Raw genomic sequence first — 21436 nt, forward strand, 5'->3', positions numbered from 1 at the left:
ATGCCCTCATCACCTCGCGGTTCAATTACTGCAACGCTCTCTACATGGGGCTACCTCTGAAAAGTGTTCGGAAACTTCAGATCGTGCAGAACGCAGCCGCGAGAGCCATCGTGGGGCTTCCAAGATTCGCCCACGTTTCCTCAACACTCCGTGGCTTGCATTGGCTGCCGATCAGTTTCCGGTCACGATTCAAAGTGTTGGTCATGACCTTTAAAGCCCTACATGGCATTGGACCAGATTACCTCCGGAACCGCCTGCTACCGCATGAATCCCAGCGACAGATAAGGTCCCACAGAGTTGGCCTTCTCCGGGTCCCGTCGACTAAACAATGTCGTTTGGTGGGCCCCAGGGGAAGAGCCTTCTCTGTGGCGGCCCTGGCCCTCTGGAACCAACTCCCCCCCGGAGATTAGAATTGCCCCCACCCTCCCTGTCTTTCGTAAACTACTCAAGACTCATTTATACCGCCAGGCATGGGGGAATTGAGATATTCCTTCTCCCTAGGCCATTACAAGTTATGCATGATATGTTTGTGTGTATGTTTGGTTTTATAATAAGGGGTTTTAGTTGTTTTATTATTGGATTGTCACATGCTGTTTTTATCATTGTTGTTAGCCACCCCGAGTCTACGGAGAGGGGCGGTATACAAATCCAATAAATAATAATAATAATAAAATAATAAAAGTATTAAGTCACCAACAAAAAGAGGCTGGGGAGAGGGCGGCTAGATTGAGGATTGATACATTAGGCCCACAAAATATTTGCTTTATTTTTATATAAATAAAATGTAAAAAATTTGCATTGGACTGCACACTAATCTCGAGTGCAAAAAAGTAGACAATTCCCCGCGACACAATTCAATATTACCTCGCCATATAAAGAAAAATCACACACACCAACACCCGCACACACACACACACAGAGGCAATCTATAACAATAACCTCAGATACCTACGAGATAACACATAATATAAAATAAACAAAAACACTCAAAAACATCACCACACGTGTTCTCCACATCCTTTCGTTTAAATATATTTAAGCATCTCCTCTTTTGTCCGAGTTTTCCCGATGTTGGAGATTAATCAAAGTTGATCTGTGGGCTCTCGAAACCACTGTCTTGCTGGCAATCCAGAAACCTGTGTATGTGTTTCCTGGATTGTAGTGAACTATAGTTTTTCCCCGCTGCGGAATACGGTTCCGGGTGGGAGATGGCAGGACGTACGGTGCCCAAGTCTGCAAACGGTGTACAGCTCGAATTCACGGTCAGGTGGACGTCGGTGCAATTTATGTTTTGATTCTTGATAAATTCCTTCTCATGATGTCCAGCGAGACGGGGTGAAAAAACAGAAGACTCATCCTTGACGTGGGAACGGGTGTTGGTCGTGGGAAACACTGAATGGGTGTCTAGAGGCCCCCTGGAATATATTTTTGGAATGGGATGCTGAAAGCCACCGCTATGGTTGGCGTGAGTCTCGCTTAATAAGCTCCAGTCAGAAGAAGACCCTTCGTCTCTTACTGGAGTTTCTTGGACTTCAAAGCCCGGGGTTTTCCCAGATGTTGACGCCTTCCATTGTCTAGCCGACGGGCTACATCCAGCCTCTGTTCTCCGTGGCCTTTCGTTTAGGTGCTTATACTTTTCGCCGGGGACTCCAAAGTCAAATCCATCCATTGCAAGAGGATGAGTATTTGGAAGCTTTGATTGAGACACGCAAGAAGAAGCATTCTGGAATGTTTCAACTCTACATGGTAGACCTTTGCTTCCAAGTTCTTCCTCAACAAATGCTTCTGCGGGCGAAACACTAACTGAAGGCTGGTCCAGGTGTTTAAAAGCTTTCCTGGACATCTGGGTTTGAGAAACTAGGCGTGGCTCGTTTTCGACATCAAGCTGAGGTTGCAAGCTACGAGGCGTATGTCTTTTGCCCATGCTCTCATCGTGTGTTTGACTTTCTTTTGGGGTAGGCATAGAATGTTGAGTGAAACTTGTTTTGGGTTCTTCAGTTTTGGAGTTTGGGGGTAGGGCTGGAAAGCGACATGGAAACCAAAATTAAATTAAAACAAGCACATCCAAACTCCCCAGAAATAAACTCAACATCCCTGGTGTGGAAAATATTGTGTTCTCTCCTTATTTAAAAGATGACAGGTGTGAAAATTAGACATGGCAAAAATATACAAATGTGCGGAAATGGATAGGCTGACGATGCAGATAAAAGGATTACACAACTCAGAATGTTATGATACCTGGCAAAGATAGTATAATTGGATGGAAAATAAATTTTAAAAATTGTGACATAATGTGGAAGCATGTACAAATATAAGAACTATGTAAATATGAAGAACTTGTGTAAATAATGTAAATTTAATTAACAGTAAGTTATAGAATTGATATAAGGGATCGGTTCTTATCTGTGCAAAATTATTGTGATGTTTTAAAAATTGATAAATTGAATAAATAAAGCTTTAAAAAGGAAAATTAGACATGGTAGTTTACCTGAATGTAAGGTTTTATTTAGTGCTGAGTTCCGAACAGGAGTTTCTAATATTTTAGCCATTGTAGCAATTTTGCCCGCAGCACATATTATTTTTTTTTCCGCCCTGAAAAAAATAACAAGATTTTTTTTAAAAAAAATTGCAATTCTTTAAAAAGCCTTTCTAATGAACTAAGAATCCAAATAAGAACGAAAACGTTTGCCTTTCTTAAAATGTTGAAGAAAGAAAAGATTTATTCTTGAGACAGGGCTCCCTATTATTATTGATTGATTGATTGATTGATTGATTGGATTTGTATGCCGCCCCTCCCCGTAGACTCGGGGCGGCTAACGACAGTGGCAAAAACAACATGCGACAATCCAATACTAAAACAACTAAAAACCCTTATTTTAAAAACCAATCATACATACAAACATACCACGCATAAATTGTAGAAGCCTAGGGGGAAAGAATATCTCAGTTCCCCCATGCCTGACGGCAGAGGTGGGTTTTAAGGAGCTTACGAAAGGCAAGAAGGGTGGGGGCTATTCTAATCTCTGGGGGGAGTTGGTTCCAGAGGGCCGGGGCTGCCACAGAGAAGGCTCTTCCCCTGGGTCCCGCCAAACGACATTGTTTAGTTGACGGGACCCGGAGAAGGCCCACTCTGTGGGACCTAACTGGTCGCTGGGATTCGTGCGGCAGAAGGCGGTCCCGGAGATAAGCTTTATATCTATTCAATTTTAGGGAATTTGTGACAGGCTGAATGAACCTCCTTGTCTGTATGGGAGGTAGGGAGGGAAAGAAGGAATAATGAATATAAGAAGATTCTATCTGTTATTTTCTATTCAAAAGATAACAGATCTCTTTTCTTTTTCTCTGCCTCTGCAGCTCACTTTAAATTGTTGCAGGCACTATACAACCAGAGCAATATAAACCGGAAAATCACTTTTAAAAAATCAATACACAAAAACACCTTGAGGTTCATCATCCAAGGTCTTTGATGAGAGTTCTCTTCACATCTAGCATCATTTGAAATGCCTCACCCTTCATGCTTGCCGTTATCAACCAGAAGCTGTTGAAGACAGATAAGATAATATTTGCGCATTTTTCGGGCGGTCTCCTGCCGTTCCCTTAAAACTTCAGCTTTTATAATTTCCGCTGCTCTCTCCTTACTTTCGTGGATGTATCGAAGCATGTCACCTATGAACAAACAATGCCGATTTATATTTGGTGATGCGCATAAAACACCGAATGGCGATGGACAATTTTCACTGCATCTGTACAGTATATGTATTCATACATAGAATTGGGAACTGTACCAAATTGTTTTGGTGAGAAGAAAAAGGCAGAGAATGAGGTTATCCTATGTATAATAATAATAATAATAATAATAATAATAATAATAATAATAATAATAATAATAGTAGTAGTAGTAGTAGTAGTAGTAGTAATAATTTATTAGATTTGTATGCCGCCCCTTTCCGAAGACTCGGGGCGGCTCACAACAACGATAAAAACAATATTATACTGGCACAAATCTAATATTAAAAAAAACTAAAAACCCTATCATAATTAATAACCAAACAGCACATACATACCAAACATAAATTATAATAAGCCTAGGGGAAAGGTGTCTCAAATCCCCCATGCCTGGCGGTATAGGTGGGTCTTAAGTAGTTTACGGAAGACAAGGAGGGTGGGAGCAGTTCTAATCTCTGGGGGGAGTTGATTCCAGAGGGCTGGGGCCGCCACAGAGAAGGCTCTTCCCCTGGGGCCCGCCAGACGACATTGTTTAGTCGACGGGACCCGGAGAAGGCCAACTCTGTGGGACCTTATCGTACGTAGACAGGATCAAAAAAAGCTATTTTTATCCTTCTCTCTTTCTTCTAAGCTGCTCACCCTTGGTACCACTAGAAACCCATCTGTTTACAGGTTTCACTAGTAGACACTCAACAAGACTTGAAATATGAAGACTAGTAGTAGAACTTAGAAGAACTTTGTCACTTTTTCACAGTGGTTAGCGTGCAGGCTACTTCTGCTGCCTGCAATTCAGATCTCACTAGGCTCAAGGTGGACTCAGCCTTCCATCCTTCCGAAGTGGAGGATCCAAATTGTTGGGGGCAATATGCTGACTCTGTAAACTGCTTAGAGGGGGCTATAATGCACTGTAAAGCAGTATATACTATATTTTTCAGAGTATAAGATGCACCTCACCACCCCCACCCTAAAAGAGACTGAAAATTTGGGTGTGTCTTATATTCCGAATGTAGCTTTTTGGAAGATTTTTTTCCCCCCAGCCCTAACGTGATGCTAACGATCTTCCCAGCTTGCAGGATTTTTTCACTGCTACTCTTTCAGAAGTTTTTTTCCAATCCTAAGTCTTTGCAGGCTTGTTTTCATTGCTGCTCCCTCCAAAGATGATTTTTTTTCAGCCTAATCAGTGGATAAAATAATGTGCTAAAGCTGGCCAGACTAAGAACGCAAGTCAGATGAATACTTGGTAGGTAGATTTTTTCCCTTATTTTCCTCCCCCGAAACTAAGGTGCGTCTTATACTGCTGTGAGTCTTATACTCAAAAAAATATCATTAAGTCTATTTGTAATTGCTCTTGAATGTACACTAATTGGCATACATTAAAATGAAATTCCGTTGCTCTCAAAGGGTTACCACCTCCAAAATACACTACAGTAGATAATATATAGCAGGAGATTATGATCCCGCTCCCTATATAGCGGGAGATTATGATCCTGCTATATAGAGTGCTGGTGAGACCACATTTGGAATCCTGTGTTCAGTTCTGGAGACTTCACCTACAAAAAGATATTGACAAAATTGAACGGGTCCAAAGACGGGCTACAAGAATGATGGAAGGTCTTAAGCATAAAACTTATCAGGAAAGACTTAATGAACTCAATCTGTATAGTCTGGAGGACAGAAGGAAAAGGGGGGACATGATCGAAACATTTAAATATGTTAAAGGGTTAAATAAGGCCCAGGAGGGAAGTGTTTTTAATAGGAAAGTGAACACAAGAACAAGGGGACACAATCTGAAGTTAGTTGGGGGAAAGATCAAAAGCAACATGAGAAAATATTATTTGACTGAAAGAGTAGTAGATCCTTGGAACAAACTTCCAGCAGACGTGGTAGATAAATCCACAGTAACTGAATTTAAACATGCCTGGGATAAACATAGATCCATCCTAAGATAAAATACAGAAAATAGTATAAGGGCAGACTAGATGGACCATGAGGTCTTTTTCTGCCGTCAGACTTCTATGTTTCTATGGAAATGGAAATTTTAAAAATTACGTAACTTTATCAGAATTGAACTAGATGACCTACAAGGTCCCTTCCAACTCTGTTATTCCATTATTCTATCATTCTGTTAACTACTAGATTAGCTCCCCCCTTAATCAGTTTTCATAATTCAGGCTTTTGCCCTGCATGTTTATCAATCCTTTCTCAAAATAGGCACACCTATTGATTGCATCAGTCCTAGATGGACCATGAGGTCTTTTTCTGCCATCAGACTTCTATGTTTCTATATTAGAGGATTCCATACCATACATGGCAGATGCTAAAAGAGATGATCAAAGAACAGGAGGCAGACACAGAAGAAGATGGAGAGACAGCATCAAAGATACATTAAAACAATGGTTGACATTGTCAGAAGAGCAAGAACCAGAATTCCGTGTCTCCTCAGCACCCGAAGCAGTAAGAGAAGAATTAAACAAGAGAAGGACCTATCCAAATTTCCCCTCCCTCATAAGCTTAAAAACCAGGATGAATCGATTATGGAACCAACATCTTCTTTTACTACTTACTTTTAATTTTGCTCACAGTTTTAAGATACTGGGAACGCATCTCTTCCAAAGCTTTTCTATCACACAAACAAGGTTTTGAGATACAGCCTTCTGAGGATGACCTGGCAGCACAAGAAACACAATGCCCAAACCGAGAATGAATTTACAACTGTCCAGAAAGTTTATTCTTATATGTATTAAAAAGTTATTATTTCTCTTGTAATGTGTAAACTACCTGGGAGTAATATTGACACATTTCAAATCATCCAGCTGGTTTTTCATGGCAGAGTTTTCTTCCATGAGGGCTTTCATAATTTTTTCATTCTCTAAAAAAAATAGGGGGGGGGGAGCCTCTTTAACTTGGTGTTACATAATAACCAGCAATTTGTTTTTATTATGATTTAAAACTCCAATTGATTGTCATTCTACTACCGTGTTTCCCCGACAGTAAGACCCCCCCGATTGTAAGACATATGGGGGGTTTCAGGGGGGTCGGCTAATATAAGCCATACCCCGAAAGTAAGACATATGTCTTACTTTCGGGGAAACACGGTACTAAAAGCGAGGGAGGCGTTGGAGCAGTTCGCGGCGCCCTGGCGGCGGTTCCCTCCGCTTTGACGGCGCTGGTCCGCTCGCTCGTCCCCGCAACCGACCCGTTTCCCCGACACGCGTCTGGAGGGGAGGAGATGCTCTGCGCAGTTGGGCAGCCCTGCCTGCCGGAAAGGAGGCGGGCGAAGGAGGGCGCAGCTCCGGCCGCCCGCTCGGCTCGCTTCTACAACTTCGGACCAGCGCCGTCCTTCGCCTCGCATTTCCGGGTTGGCGAGCCTGGATTGTTTTTCCTGCGAGCGCTGGTCCCCGCTAAGCCTTCTGCGCCTGACTCGGCGAGGCGAGAGGGAAGAAGGAGAAGCGCAAGTGGATGCGGAGCGAAGGACGGATAAATGCCTCCCGGGCGCTCCACATCCACTTGCGCTTCTCCTGAATTTTGGGCTTGCACGCATTAATCACTTTTCCATTGATTCCTATGGGAAACATTGTTTCGTCTTACAAACTTTTCACCTTAAGAACCTCGTCCCGGAACCAATTAAGTTTGTAAGACAAGGTATCACTGTATATATATTTTCAGAAACATTAAACTATGGGAGAATGACAGGGTTCTATTTTTACGTTCTTAATGGTCATCAAACAAAGCATGAAATTAAGATACAGACCTTGAGCTTGTTCAGACACTGTTTTTTGTTCTTTCACTACAAGCTGGAGATGTTTGCAAGCTTTGTCAAGTTTCTTTTTCAAATCCTGACATTCTTTTTCCTTTTTTTCCAGTTGCTGTCGATAATGCTCAAAACAAACCTCGGCTTGCGACAACATATTGCTTTTTTTACATGTACAATCTGCGCCAACAAATATCAAAAGTTACTGGTCACTTTTTGGCTGACCAAACAATCGAAAAGATAATCCTACCATACCACCAGATTGTAGTTATTATGGACGTCTTAGCTGCTGTTTTAGGAAAAACTTTTCTGGAAGCTGCATGGTTTCATTATGCACAGCCACAGGGTAAATCTATTCCTGGTGTTCACTTTTTAACAATGAAAAATTAGTAGTGAATTTGAACTAAGATTCTTGAAGAGTTCCAGTTACAGGCTTATAATTCTAAGTTTACAGTGTACGAAGCTTCAATCTTTCATACACTTATATCGCCTTTAGAAAGCCATAGAAATTGAGAGAATATTCTGAAGTTTAGCATTCATTGACACCCATCAGAAAATTAACCAGGGCTAGAATCTTAGTACTTAATGAAGTAGCTCTCCAGATTTTACTTTACCAAGATGTCACCCAGTGCCTAACACACTGAATAATATTCATGGACTTCCCCAGCTGTAACTCTATAACACATTAACTTTATTCCCAAAGTATTCTTTAATATCTGTGCAATTCTCTATTCTCTAAACCAGTGTTTCCCACCCTTGGCAACTTGAAGATATTTGGACTTCAACTCCCAGAATTCCCCAGCCAGCAAATGCTGGCTGGGGAATTCTGGGAGTTGAAGTCCAGATATCTTCAAGTTGCCAAGGGTGGGAAACACTGCTCTAAACCCAGGCTGTCCAACCTTGGCAACTTTAGGAGCCATGGATGTGAACTCCCAGAATTCCCTGGCTGCCTGGGGAATTCTGGGAATTGGAGTCCACGGGTCTTAAAGTTTCCAGGGTTGGACAGTGCTCTAAACTGCCTCTATTGGCTAGTACGGCCAATTGTGACTAGGGAAAACTTAATTTAAGCATTAGGTAAAATAGACTCAGCAAGGCTCAAATTAAAGTGAGGAAACAGGTGCAATGTAATACCAAAATCTATTTCAGTCTCCTGTAAAGGGGGATGTTTTCTTAGTATCCGCTGGATTTCTACTTGTAGCCCAACGTCATACATGGGGCGTCTGAATTTGTCTCCAGGCTCCCCTTCACCGTTCTGCATGTAAGACTCATCTGAATCTTTGCAATCGGAGATCAGACTTTCATGTTTCTGCAGAGGAACACATAGATAGAAATGTTATAAGAACAGACAGCAATTCAGAACCAACAATCAATCTTGTGTTCCAAAGGGGGGGGGGGAACCTGGGACATCTTTATCTTAATACCAACAACAGCAGCTGCTAATTACTTGTAGTCCTTGACTTACAACCACACTTGGAGCCACAACTTCTATCACTAAACAATTTAGTCGTTAAGTGAATTCTGCCTGATTTTACTACCTTTTTTACCCGTGATCATTTCTGTAGATTAATTGATATTTATCCTAGATGAAATAAGTGTCTTTAGTTACTTGCCTACATTTTATGGATAGAAACATAGAAACATAGAAGACTGACGGCAGAAAAAGACCTCATGGTCCATCTAGTCTGCCCTTATACTATTTCCTGTATTTTATCTTACAATGGATATATGTTTATCCCAGGCATGTTTAAATTCAGTTACTGTGGATTTACCAACCACGTCTGCTGGAAGTTTGTTCCAAGGATCTACTACTCTTTCACTGAAATAATATTTTCTCACGTTGCTTTTGATCTTTCCTCCAACTAACCTCAGATTGTGTCCCCTTGTTCTTGTGTTCACTTTCCTATTAAAAACACTTCCCTCCTGAACCTTATTTAACCCTTTAACATATTTAAATGTTTCGATCATGTCCCCCCTTTTCCTTCTGTCCTCCAGACTATACAGATTGAGTTCATGAAGTCTTTCCTGATACGTTTTATGCTTAAGACCTTCCACCATTCTTGTCGCCCGTCTTTGGACCCGTTCAATTTTGTCAATATCTTTTTGTAGGTGAGGTCTCCAGAACTGAACACAGTATTCCAAATGTGGTCTCACCAGCGCTCTATGTAAGGGGATCACAATCTCCCTCTTCCTGCTTGTTATACCTCTAGCTATGCAGCCAAGCACCCTACTTGCTTTTCCTACTGCCCGACCACACTGCTCACCCATTTTGAGACTGTCAGAAATCACTACCCCTAAATCCCTCTCTTCTGTAGTTTTTGCTAACACAGGATGCCATGCTGTGGCCAATTTCAAGCAATTTCCATTTTAACAGCTCTCCCAAATGCCCCACCCTTTATTGAGAGAAACCCAAAGGTTCAAATAAACTACTAACTGCTGATAAAAGTAAAAGACAACAGCGGAAAATAGGGTTCAGAACATTTCACTCTTAAAACGTCAGCCTGCAATGTAGGATCTACAACCGTATTCCTCATTCCTAGAAAAATCTAAGGAAAGCTGGTTTTTGAAACTGATCTTTCCCGGCTTTTACCAAATCCTACTTGCTTACCACAATCAGAGCAGAGAAGAATCTAGTTTTCTCCTCAATAAAGGAAGATTTATCTGACACAGCAATACTTAATAGCGTGTTTCTCCGAAAATAAGACATCCCTCCCAAAATAAGCCCTCCTCCGAAAATAAACTCTTGCCCCCAAAAGTAAGCCCTCCCCTGAAAATAAGCCCTCCCCCCCAAAAATAAGGGTCTTATTTTCAGAGAAACACGGTAACTACACCTTCACATTTCTTTCCGAGGCAAAGAGCAGCTCAAGTTGAGAATATATTCAGTTGTGATGTGTGAGGAGTGAAACTTTCCTCACAATAAAAAGTGGGGGGAGCACAAAAGTGGAATGCCAGGACAATGTGTGGAACCCAGTGACATCGGGAGCATCAATATCTCAGCAGAGAATCTAGAACTTTCAAAGGTGTTGCAGGTCATCCATTGGAGTGCTCTTGGTTATCAATTGGTAATATCTTTTTGTCACTTTTAATTTGCTTTTGTTATTCCCTTGTTATTGTTATTCCAAGTTAATTTTCATTTTTTTAATGTCTGGGATCTAATAAAAGCACTATTAGAAAAAAAAATGTGTGCAAATATGCAAATTCTTCTGCTTTAAAGATACTGATACTGCATTCAGTTTTGGTCGCCACAATGCAAAAAGGATGTTGGGACTCTAGAAAAAGTGCAGAGAAGAGCAACAAAGATGATTAGGGGGCTAGAGGCTAAAACATATGAAGAATGGCTGCTGGAACTGGGTATGTCTACTCCAGGGGTAGGCAAAGTTGGCTCTTCTATGACTAAGAACTAGGCATGGCTAGTTTAATGAAAAGAAGGACCAGGGGAGACATGATTGCAGTGTTCCAATATCTCAGAGGTTGCCACAAAGAAGAAGGAGCCAACCTATTCTCCAAAGCACCTGAGGGTAGAACAAGAAGCAATGAGTGGAAGCTGAACAAGGAGAAAAGCAACTTAGAACTAAGGAGAAATTTCCTGACAGTTAGAACAATTAGTCTACGGAGAGGGGCGGCATACAAATAAAATAAATAAATAAAATTAATTAATTAATTAATCAGTGGAATAGCTTGCCTCCAAAAGTTGGGAAGTTTTTAAGATGTTGGATAACCATCTGTCTGACGTACTGTAGGGTTTCCTGCCTAAGCAGGGGGTTGGACTAGAAGACCTCCAAGGCCCCTTCCAACTCTGTTGTTGTTATTGTTATTAAGATATTTTTTGTATTATATAGATACAATAGATATCATTATTATTATTATTTTACTTTCCTAAGCCAACCATCCCATTTTCCCTAGCACTGCTCTGCTAAAATGTGGAAAACACAGGACCATAAAATCAAAATGCCAATCATCTAAGGCCACGTCAAAGTTACCTGGTTCCATGTTTTCATTGCTTTTTCAAGAATGGCATTGACCGTGCTCCGGTAGGCTTTCTGTAAACAAAATGTCAGTTTGTCTTTGAACTGGAGATTGATCTGAAGAGGAGGAGACACCTTCCACCTAGTTTCCCAAGTACGCTCACAGCTTGCACACTGGACCAAATCCTTGTGGAGGTCATCTAGGAGAAGTTCTACCTGAACCAGAATCCTGTCCTCGTACTGATGGATTTCATTCTGAAGCCTCTTGGCTTCCTGAACAGCCCACTCCTGTTGTTTCCTGGCAAGACACATCTTCAGCTCGGCCTCTTTTTGGTCCAGCAATTCTTTCTTTTGATTTTCAAGGTCTTCTTTGGCCTTTGCAAACATCTCACCGAGTTTAACTTTCTGGTCCTGTAGAAGGGCGTGGCACTCTTTTTCGTTTTGGTCTTGCAAGCTAAAAATCTCCTCTTGCTTCTCCTTAATCCATTGAGAATGAGCTTTTGCGAGCTCTGCTTTAACAAGCGACAGGGTCTCGTCTTCCTTCAGCTCCAGCTCCCTTCTAAGGGACAGCGCCTTCTCTTCAAGCTCTTGGATTCTTCTCTGGGCTATATTGTTGTTCTCAAGCTGCTTCTTCCATTTCTCTTCAACGGATGATACCTAAAGAGACCACACAGAAGTTGGTCAGTAATGCCTTAAATGCAGGGGGTCTCCAATAAGACTTGTGGACTTCCGCAGCCTGCTACTCTGGAAGTTGAAGTCCACAAGACTTAAGATTGAACAACTACGACGCCTTAAACATGATCTAAGTATTGCCCACCAGATCATATGCTGCAACATCCTGCCTGTCAACAACTACTTCAGCTTCAACCGCAATAACACGAGAGCACGCAACAGGTTCAAACTTAATATCAACCGCTCCAAACTTGACTGTAAAAAATGTGACTTTAGCAATTGAGTTGTTGAAGCATGGAACTCATTACCAGACTCTGTGGTGTCAACCCCCAACATTTTCCCCTTAGACTTTCCACAGTTGACTTCTCCAGATTCCTTAGAGGTCAGTAAGGGGCGAGCATAAGTGCACTAGTGTGCCTTCCGTCCCCTGTCCAATTGTCTCTCCTATATTTTATATATCTTTTCTCCCATCCATATATCCTTCCTCTACTCTTCATTGATGTATTCTATTCTCATATCTCTTCTTCTATCCCTTCCCTGATATTTACTACTACACGTTTTTATTCTCCTTAACTTTCAATTTGTATTGGACAAAATAAATAAATAAATAAAAATAAATAAATGATTAAATAAAAATAAATAAATAACTAGCCTTGTGGTGCAAACAGAATAATCTTGAACTAAATACACTGAAAACTGTAGAAATGGTGGTAGATTTTAGGAGAAACCCTCCTATATTACTACCTCTTACAGTACTAGACAACACAGTATCAACAGTAGAGTCTTTCAAGTTTCTAGGTTCTATCGTATCTCAAGACTTAAAATGGACACCTAACATCAAAAAGGTCATTAAAAAAATCACAACAAAGAATGTTCTTTCTGCACCAATTCAGAAAGTTCAAATTGGCCAAAGAGCTGCTTAAACAGTTCTACAGAGGAATCATTGAGTCTGTCATCTAGCTTTGAGCCTGATTATACTACAGCTAGCAGTCAACTGAAGTAGCCTGCAGTACAACAAGAATAAAGGACTCTCTAAATCAAGTAGCTATTATTAACAAGCTGAAAGCTTTATATTTACATTGCTTATATGATAAATTACCATTTCCAAGGGGGTCTCAGAAAGCAAAAGCTCTGAAATTAGATACCGCAAGCTAAACTTGCTCAAACTCACTTTAAAACTATTTAATTCAGAAGATGACAGATACACACAATCTTGCTGTGGTGTTATAGGCTTCAATACAGATCTCTTAAACGGATATCCAGGCATTTGTTTAATCCCATCAATTGAATTTCATAGTTTTTCTAATCTAAGGCCAATGCAGTAAAATAAAAACGCGTCATATTGTCTACATTTGGTCACTTAGCGATGCTGAATCCGTTCTCCGCTACCTTCTCTGCTGTGCTGATTTCGGAGTCCTTTTCCCACTTTTCTTTGGCTACCTTCAAGTGATTTTTGTACTCCTCCAGATCCGTAAGTTCTTGCAGCCACAACGCACGAGCTTTTGTCAGAGCCAATTCCACCTACAAACAGTAAGCCAAAGTCAAGAAGAAGCAAAAAAAAAAAAAAGGTTTCAGGTCAGTTTCAATAACACGTAGCCTTCGACCTACAACTTACAATTGAGGTCAAAATTTCTGTTGCTGAGACATTTTGCTGAGTGAGTTTTGCCCAATTTTATGACCTGTCTTGCTACAGTTGTTAAGCGAATCGTTGTGGTTTTGTTAATACGGTTGTTAAGTAAACCTGGCTTCCCCATTGATTCTGCTCGTCAGCAGGTTGCAATATTTGTTTGTTTGTTCGTTCATTCATTCATTCATTCAAATACAGTGGTACCTAAGAAACGCCTCTATTTACAATTTTTTCTAGATAAGAACTGGGTGTTCAAGATTTTTTTGCCTCTTCTCAAGAACCATTTTCCACTTACAAACCTGAGCCTCCGAAACTGTAACGGGAAAAGGCAGGGAGAAGCCTCTGTGGGGCCTCTCTAGGAATCTCCTGGGAGGAAACAGGGCCTCCACCCTCCCTGTGGTTTCCCCAATCGCACACATTATTTGCTTTTACACTGATTCCTATGGGGAAAATGGCTTCTTCTTACAAACTTTTCTACTTAAGAACCTGGTCACAGAACGAATTAAGTTCGTAAGTAGAGGTACCACTGTATATAGATAATATTAAAATCCCTCAAAAAAATTTAAATCCAGTCATTGAAAACCACATGTACCATTTATGGCCAGACCTCAATGGTACACCATCAGATCAATGGCCCCAGGCCTGATGGAAAAGCCAGGTCTTTATATATGTGTTCAGTTCTGGAGACCTCACCTACAAAAAGATATTGACAAAATTGAACGGGTCCAAAGACAGGCTACAAGAATGGTGGAAGGTCCTAAGCATAAAACCTATTAGGAAAGACTTAATGAACTCAATCTGTATAGTCTGAAGGACAGAAGGAAAAGGGGGGACATGATCGAAACATTTAGATATGTTAAAGGGTTAAATAAGGTCCAGGAGGGAAGTGTTTTTAGTAGGAAAGTGAACACAAGAACAAGGGGACACAATCTGAAGTTAGTTGAGGGAAAGATCAAAAGCAACATGATTGGCGGAACCAAGGGGAAGAGCCTTCTCTGTGGCGGCCCCGGCCCTCTGGAACCAACTCCCCCCAAAGATTAGAATTGCCCCAACCCTCCTTGCCTTTCGTAAGCTGCTTAAAACCCACCTCTGCCGTCAGGCATAGGGGAATTGAGACCCTCTTCCCCCTAGGCCTTTACAATTCTATGCATGGTATGTATGTATGTATGTACGTTTGGTTTTTTTATATTAATGGGCTTTTAATTATTTCTAACATCAGACTACTATTGTACACTCCTTTATTGTTGCTGTTAGCCGCCCCGAGTCTCCAGAGAGGGGCGGCATACAAATCCAATAAATAAATAAATAAAATATTATTTTACTGAAAGAGTAGTAGACCCTTGGAACAAACTTCCAGCAGACGTGGTAGATAAATCCACAGTCACTGAATTTAAACATGCCTGGGATAAACATAGATCCCTCCTAAGATAAAACACAGAAAATAGTATAAGGGCAGACTAGATGGACCAGGAGGTCTTTTTCTGCCGTCAGACTTCTATGTTTCTATGTCTCCGGAAGGCCAGTGGGGTGGTGTCAGTCCGGATATTCTCTCCACTGCTGTGGTTTTCCAAAGTCTATATAAGCGCTATTCCAATTTACTTCATGACCCTGATTCACCTTCTGCGTGTTTTGGTTTATATCTGGAACCCCATAAAAAATAAAAGCCGCCCATCTGCCCGTCACCTGAGTGGCGATGCTCTCGTGATAGTTGGCTTCGTGCTCCCTTAGCGATTTTTCCTTTGCCTTCAGAGCCTCCCGAAACAACGCCGTTTGCTCCTCCACCGCCTCTGCAATCGCTTGGCGCAGGGTTTCCTCCGTTTGGCAGCTGTGATCTGTGAGATCCACCGAGGGTTTCTTCGTCTCTTCCAAAGCCTGGGCCAGTCTTCGCTGCCATTCTTTTTCAACTTCCTGACAAGCTTGCTCTCGGGCCTGTAGTGGACAGAAGGATGCAGCTAAACAAAGGATAAATCACGTACAGAAAATCGTTGGGGAGCGGGGCAGAAAATCCGAAATAAAACAAGAAGGCTTGGCTGGGCTTGTTTGTGTTTCTAATAAGCAGAAAGGAGACGGATGCTGAACTTGGCCAGAGAAAGGACTGAAAAATTAAGTGAGGGGTCCTTGGTTGTCTATGACCTCGCTTGCTTTCTTGCAGATGTTTCATTGCCCTAACTGGGTAACATCATCAGTGCTGGTAAGAAATGAAGTATCAAAGATCCCCAAATTCCCTTAAAATCAAAGGGATACACATTTTTAGACTAGAAGCAACTAAATTATTGGCGCCACTGAAAAAGTGGTTTCCTGCTATGTTTTTAAAACCCAGGAATAAGCTCTTCAAGAGAAGTAGTGTGGTGGCCTAGAGCAGTGTTTTTCAACCAGTGTGCCGCGGCACACTAGTGTGCCGCGAGACATGGTCAGGTGTGCCGCGAAGCTCAGGAAGAGAGAGAGGGGGGGGAGAAAGAAAGCAAGAGAAAGAAAGAAAGCAAGAGAGAGAGAAAGAAAGAAAGAAAAAGAGAAAGCAAGAGAGAGAAAGAAAGCAAGAGAGAGAGAAAGATAGGCAGGGAAGGAGGGAGAGATAGAAAGAGCAAAAAAGAGGAAGGAAGAGAGAAAGAAAGGGATGGAGAGGAAGGGAGAGAAAGAGGGAGAGAAATAGAGCGAAAGGGAGCAAGAGAGAGAGAGAGTTTTTGTCCAAACTTTTTTTAGCCCCTCCCCCCCTTACTCAATGTGCCCCATGATTTTGTATATGTAAAAAATGTGCCGCAGCTCAAAAAAGGTTGAAAATCACTGGCCTAGAGGTAGAGCTCTTTCACCTCACAATCAGGAGGCTGTGAGTTCGATCCTAGGTAGAGGCAGATATTTATTATTATTATTATTATTATTATTATTATTATTATTATTATTATTTATTAATTAGATTTGTATGCCGCCCCTCTCCGAAGACTCGGGGCGGCTAACAACAATATAAAAAGACAATGTAAACAAATCTAATATTAAAAACAATCTACAAAACCCCAATTTAAAAAACCACTCATACATACAAACATACCATGTATAAATTCTATAAGCCTAGGGGGGAAGGGAAATTTCAATTCCCCCATGCCTGACGACAGAGGTGGGTTTTAAGGAGCTTGCGAAAGGCAAGGAGGGTGGGGGCAACTCTGATATCTGGGGGGAGCTGGTTCCAGAGGGTCGGGGCCGCCACAGAGAAGGCTCTTCTCCTGGGTCCCGCCAAACGACATTGCTTTCTCTCTCTGGGAACACTGAGAATATATCTGCTGAACAAAACTCCGCATTGGTGACAGGAAGGGCATCCGGCCAGTAAACACTCTGCTAGCTCCATTTAGTTGCCCAGACTCCACTTCGCAAGGGGTCATTAAAAAAAGATGAATATGCTCGTCAAGATCCAGGTGAAGTTCTTCACAACCCCACCTACCTGATCTCTGTGAAACTACACTGGAGGCTGCCATCTGAGGGACATTAGAAACCCCAGCATACATTATACATTATATTTATTGGGTATTTTTAATAAAAAAAAATAGAAAAAGAAGTAAGACACCTAGTTACAGTGGTCCCCCGATTATCGCGAGGGTTCCGTTCCAGGACCCCTCGCGACAATCGATTCTTCGCGAAGTAGCGGTGCGGAAGTAAAAACACCATCTGCGCATGCGCAGATGGTGTTTTTACTTCCGCCGCAGCAGCGAGGAGCCGAAGATTGGGGTTTCCCCGCCACCCACGCAAACTCCTCGCTGCTGCCGCGCCCGCCGCTTGTCTTGTCCGCCCACCGCTTGTCCGCCGCCTGCCTGCCTGCTCGCCCGCCGCTCGCCCGCCCTTCGCCCGCCCACGCCGTTCGCTCACGCCGCTTCCCAGCTGAGTCCTGAAGCCAGACGGCAAAGGCGAACTTCCGCGTTTGGCTTCGGGACTCAGCTGGGAAGCGGCGCTGGGGTCTTACTGGCCGCCCACGCAAAGGGGAAACCCCGGCTCCTCGCTGATGCCCGCCGCTCGCCCTCCCGCCAGCAAGAGGGGGAAGACCCAGGGAAGCCGCCCAGCAGCTGATCTGCCCGGGGAACGCAAACTCCACCATCTACGCATGCGTGGCCATAGAAAAAAGGGGCGCGCATGCGCAGATGGTGTTTTTACTTCCGGGTGGAAAAATTGCGATATAGCGATTAGCAATGATCGAGAGCGCGAAACTCGGGGGATCACTGTATACATATACTAACAGCTGCCAGAATAGTATATGCCCAACAGTGGAAAACAGATAAAATACCGGAAGAAAACATAATAATTAAAAAAATACTAGACTGTGCGGAGATGGACAGGCTATTCAAAAGATTAGAGGGAAAAGAAGAATCAGATTACTATAAAACATGGGCAAAATTTTATGATTGGCTAAAAGAAAGAAAGAAAAATTTATGCAAAGCAACACGTCAAATAAAAGAATTCAAAAATTAATATTATGTAAAAGAAGTGTAATTCTCTGATCAAATATCCAAAACAAAAAAGGGGGGAAACTTTCATTTTCCAAATGTTGTATATATATGTTTTTATGTATGTTTTTTCTTTTGTCTTGTATGTCACATTTGTTAAAAATAAAAATATAATAATAATAATAAAAAAGAAACCCCAGCATACCTCTTTCTGTTCTTTCTCCCAAATATTTTTGGCAAATTTCACTTCACTGTCAATACGCTGCTTTATGTCGGCTTCTTTTTCCTTCTGCCACTGGTTCTTCGTTAGTTCCATGGAACTCTGGTTTTTTTCTTCTAGTTCCTTCCTTAGTTTCTTCAAAGAATCTTCCTTTTCCTCCAGTAACTGTTAACATTAAGAGTAGATGTTAGGACATCATTCCGGTAAGAGGTTGTGTTGATTAGAGAGGTAAAAAGTTAAGATCTCTGGCAGTTCCCATCACTGCACAAATTTCCTATTGCATATGTCAACGTACTACCTCTTACTCAAAAGCATTTCTTTATCCTATTGAAGAGGGATGGATGATTACACTAGGAGACCTGGTGGTGCAGTGGTTAGAATGCAGTATTGTAGGCTAACTCTGCCTACAGCCTGGCATTCGATCCCGACTGGCTCAAGGTTGTCTCAGCCTTCCATCCTTCCGAGGTCAATAATTTATTTATTAGATTTGTATGGCGTCCTTCTCCGAGGACTCGGGGTGGCTCACAGCATATAATACAGTAGTACCTCTAGATACGAGTTTAATTCGTTCCAGAACCGAGCTCGTATGTCGATCAACTCGTATCTTGAACAAATGCCTTTAGCCTTTGTTTTTCCCTGCCGAGATAACCAGAAGCAAGGATTCTTGCGCCACCTAGTGGAAGCTCGGCTCGTATCCCGAATTTGAGCTCGGGTGTCGAACAGAAATTCCGCTCCCGTCGTGGCTCGTAACTTGGAATACTCGCATGTGGAGCAGCTCGTATCTAGAGGTACTACTGTATAACAATATAGTACAATGCCAAATCTAATTAAATTTAAAATTACAATCTAAAAATCCAATATTTAAAAACAATCATACCACTTCAATCATACAACATATATCTCATTTCGTTGGCCAGGGGGCTCAGACCTAATTGCCCCAAGGCTAGCGACATAGGTGAGTCTTAACACTCTTATGGAAGGCAAGGAGGGTGGGGGCAGTGCGAATCTCCGGGGGAGATGATTTCAGAGGGCCGAGGCCCCCACCGAAAAAGCTCTTCCCCTAGGCCCTATTGCAGTAGCAATAGCATTTAGACTTATATACCGCTCCACAGTGCTTTACAACCCTCTCTAAGCGATTTACAGAGTCAGCATATTGCCCCCAGCAATCTGGGTCCTCATTTTAGGAAGGACGGAAGGTTGAGTCAATCTTGAGCCGATCAGGATCAAACTGCTGGCAGTGGGCAGACTTAGCCTGCAATACTGCATTCTAACCACCGCGCCACCGTAGCTCTTAGTGTAATCATGCATCGTACTAATTAGGGAAAGGCTAAGATTGCTCAGGACTCTCATTTAGCCCTGCTATTTCGCAACCATTTGGCCCGCTCTACCTTTTCCTCCCTCTGCTGCTGCTCTTGTTCAAATGCTGCTTTCAGAATGGCGGCCTGCTCGTCTTTCTCCTTGCAGACAGCAAGGTAACATTCTTTCACCACAATCATCTCTTTGCTCAGGTCATCAATGTCCAACCTAGAGAGAGAGGGGGGAAAAAAACACGACATGAAAGAAGATGCCAGGTTAAGAAACCTACATGAAGGAGGGCAATAGCGCTTAAATTTATATACAGCTTTATAGTGCTCTACAGCCCTCTCTAAGCGGTTTACAGTCAGCCTCTTGCCCCCAATAATCTAGTCGACTACTGTAACGCTCTCTACATGGGGCTACCTTTGAAAAGTGTTCGGAAACTTCAGATCGTGCAGAATGCAGCTGCGAGAGCAATCATGGGTTTCTCTAAGTATGCCCATGTTACTCCAACACTCCGCAGTCTGCATTGGTTGTCGATCAATTTCCGGTCACAATTCAAAGTTTTGGTTATGACCTATAAAGCCCTCCATGGCATCGGACCAGAATACCTCCGGGACCGCCTTCTGCCGCACGAATCCCAGCGACCGGTTAGGTCCCACAGAGTTGGCCTTCTCCGGGTCCCGTCGACTAAATAATGTTGTTTGGTGGGACCCAGGAGAAGAGCCTTCTCTGTGGCGGCCCCAACCCTCTGGAACTAGCTCACCCCAGTTATCAGAGTTGCCCCCACCCTCCTTGCCTTTCGCAAGCTCCTTAAAACCCACCTCTGTCGTCAGGCATGGGGGAATTGAAATTTTCCCTTCCCCCTAGGCTTATAGAATTTATACATGGTATGCTTGTATGTATGATTGGTTCTTTAAATTGGTGTTTTTTTAGATTATTTTTAATATTAGATTTGTTTACATTGTCTTTTTTATTGTTGTTAGCCGCCCCGAGTCTTCGGAGAGGGGCGGCATACAAATCTAATAAATACAAAATACAATAAATACAAATCTAGGTCCTCCTTTTTCCCATCTCGGAATGATGGAAGGCTGAGTCAACTTTGAGCCTGGTGGGATTTGAACTGCTAAACTGCAGTCAGTCAGCAGAAGTATCCTGCAGTACTGCACTCTAACCACTGCGCCAATACGGCGCATGTAAACTCATTTCAGATGTTTCAGTTTAACTTTCCAAATATTTTCATACTTTAACTGAGCAATGTTCTCTTCATAAGCCTGGATGAGTTTTTCTTTCTCTGCGGCATGCTTTCCCGCAGCCTCCTCAAGGAGTTTTTTCTTTGTGTCTTCATAATGTTGCCAGTAGGTTCTTTCACACCTGGAGGAGGAAAGGGAAAAGCTTAATTTGCATTGGCATCCTTCAGTCTCAAAAGAGCATGAAGCCTGGGTAGGTTAATATGAAACAGCAGATCCCCCCTCTTCACGTCTCTAAAATCTGAAAAAGCTTAATTTATTACAGTACTTGGAAAAACATTATAAGCAAAGGGCCCAGAACAGTATAAATGCAGCGTCACCAGCCATATCTATCCAGATTTTGAAGAAGACAGTACAGTGTTCCCTCGATTTTCGCGGGTTCGAACTTCGCGAATAGCCTATACCACGGTTTTTAAAAAAATATTAATTGAAAAATACTTTGCGGGTTTTTTTCTATACAGTGGTACCTCGAGATACGAGTTTAATTCGTTCCGGACCTGGGCTCTTA

At 42.3% G+C, this 21436-nt stretch overlaps 1 protein-coding gene across 3 annotated transcripts in view; it reads right to left on the minus strand.

Annotated features, from left to right (window-relative positions):
• Positions 1-745: 745 nt before the first annotated feature.
• Positions 746-21436, minus strand: part of CEP152 (centrosomal protein 152) — a 49533-nt gene continuing 28842 nt past the window's right edge. For 2 of the 3 annotated variants that reach the window (XM_070762348.1, XM_070762349.1), the window contains exons 16-28: positions 20924-21052; positions 19771-19906; positions 18368-18547; positions 15422-15667; positions 13501-13632; positions 11455-12096; positions 8609-8783; positions 7478-7657; positions 6505-6595; positions 6291-6391; positions 3510-3666; positions 2489-2592; positions 746-2019 (exon numbers count right to left, since the gene is read on the minus strand). In XM_070762348.1, coding sequence (XP_070618449.1) covers positions 1079-2019; positions 2489-2592; positions 3510-3666; positions 6291-6391; positions 6505-6595; positions 7478-7657; positions 8609-8783; positions 11455-12096; positions 13501-13632; positions 15422-15667; positions 18368-18547; positions 19771-19906; positions 20924-21052 — 3214 coding nt within the window. In that variant the 3' untranslated portion in view covers positions 746-1078. Of the gene's footprint in view, positions 2020-2488; positions 2593-3474; positions 3667-6290; positions 6392-6504; positions 6596-7477; positions 7658-8608; positions 8784-11454; positions 12097-13500; positions 13633-15421; positions 15668-18367; positions 18548-19770; positions 19907-20923; positions 21053-21436 lie in introns of those variants that run through there. The other variant, XM_070762350.1, reaches the window with a different exon arrangement.

The sequence above is a fragment of the Erythrolamprus reginae genome, chromosome 10 (genome assembly GCF_031021105.1).
Source record: "Erythrolamprus reginae isolate rEryReg1 chromosome 10, rEryReg1.hap1, whole genome shotgun sequence".
Lineage (NCBI taxonomy): Eukaryota > Metazoa > Chordata > Lepidosauria > Squamata > Dipsadidae > Erythrolamprus > Erythrolamprus reginae.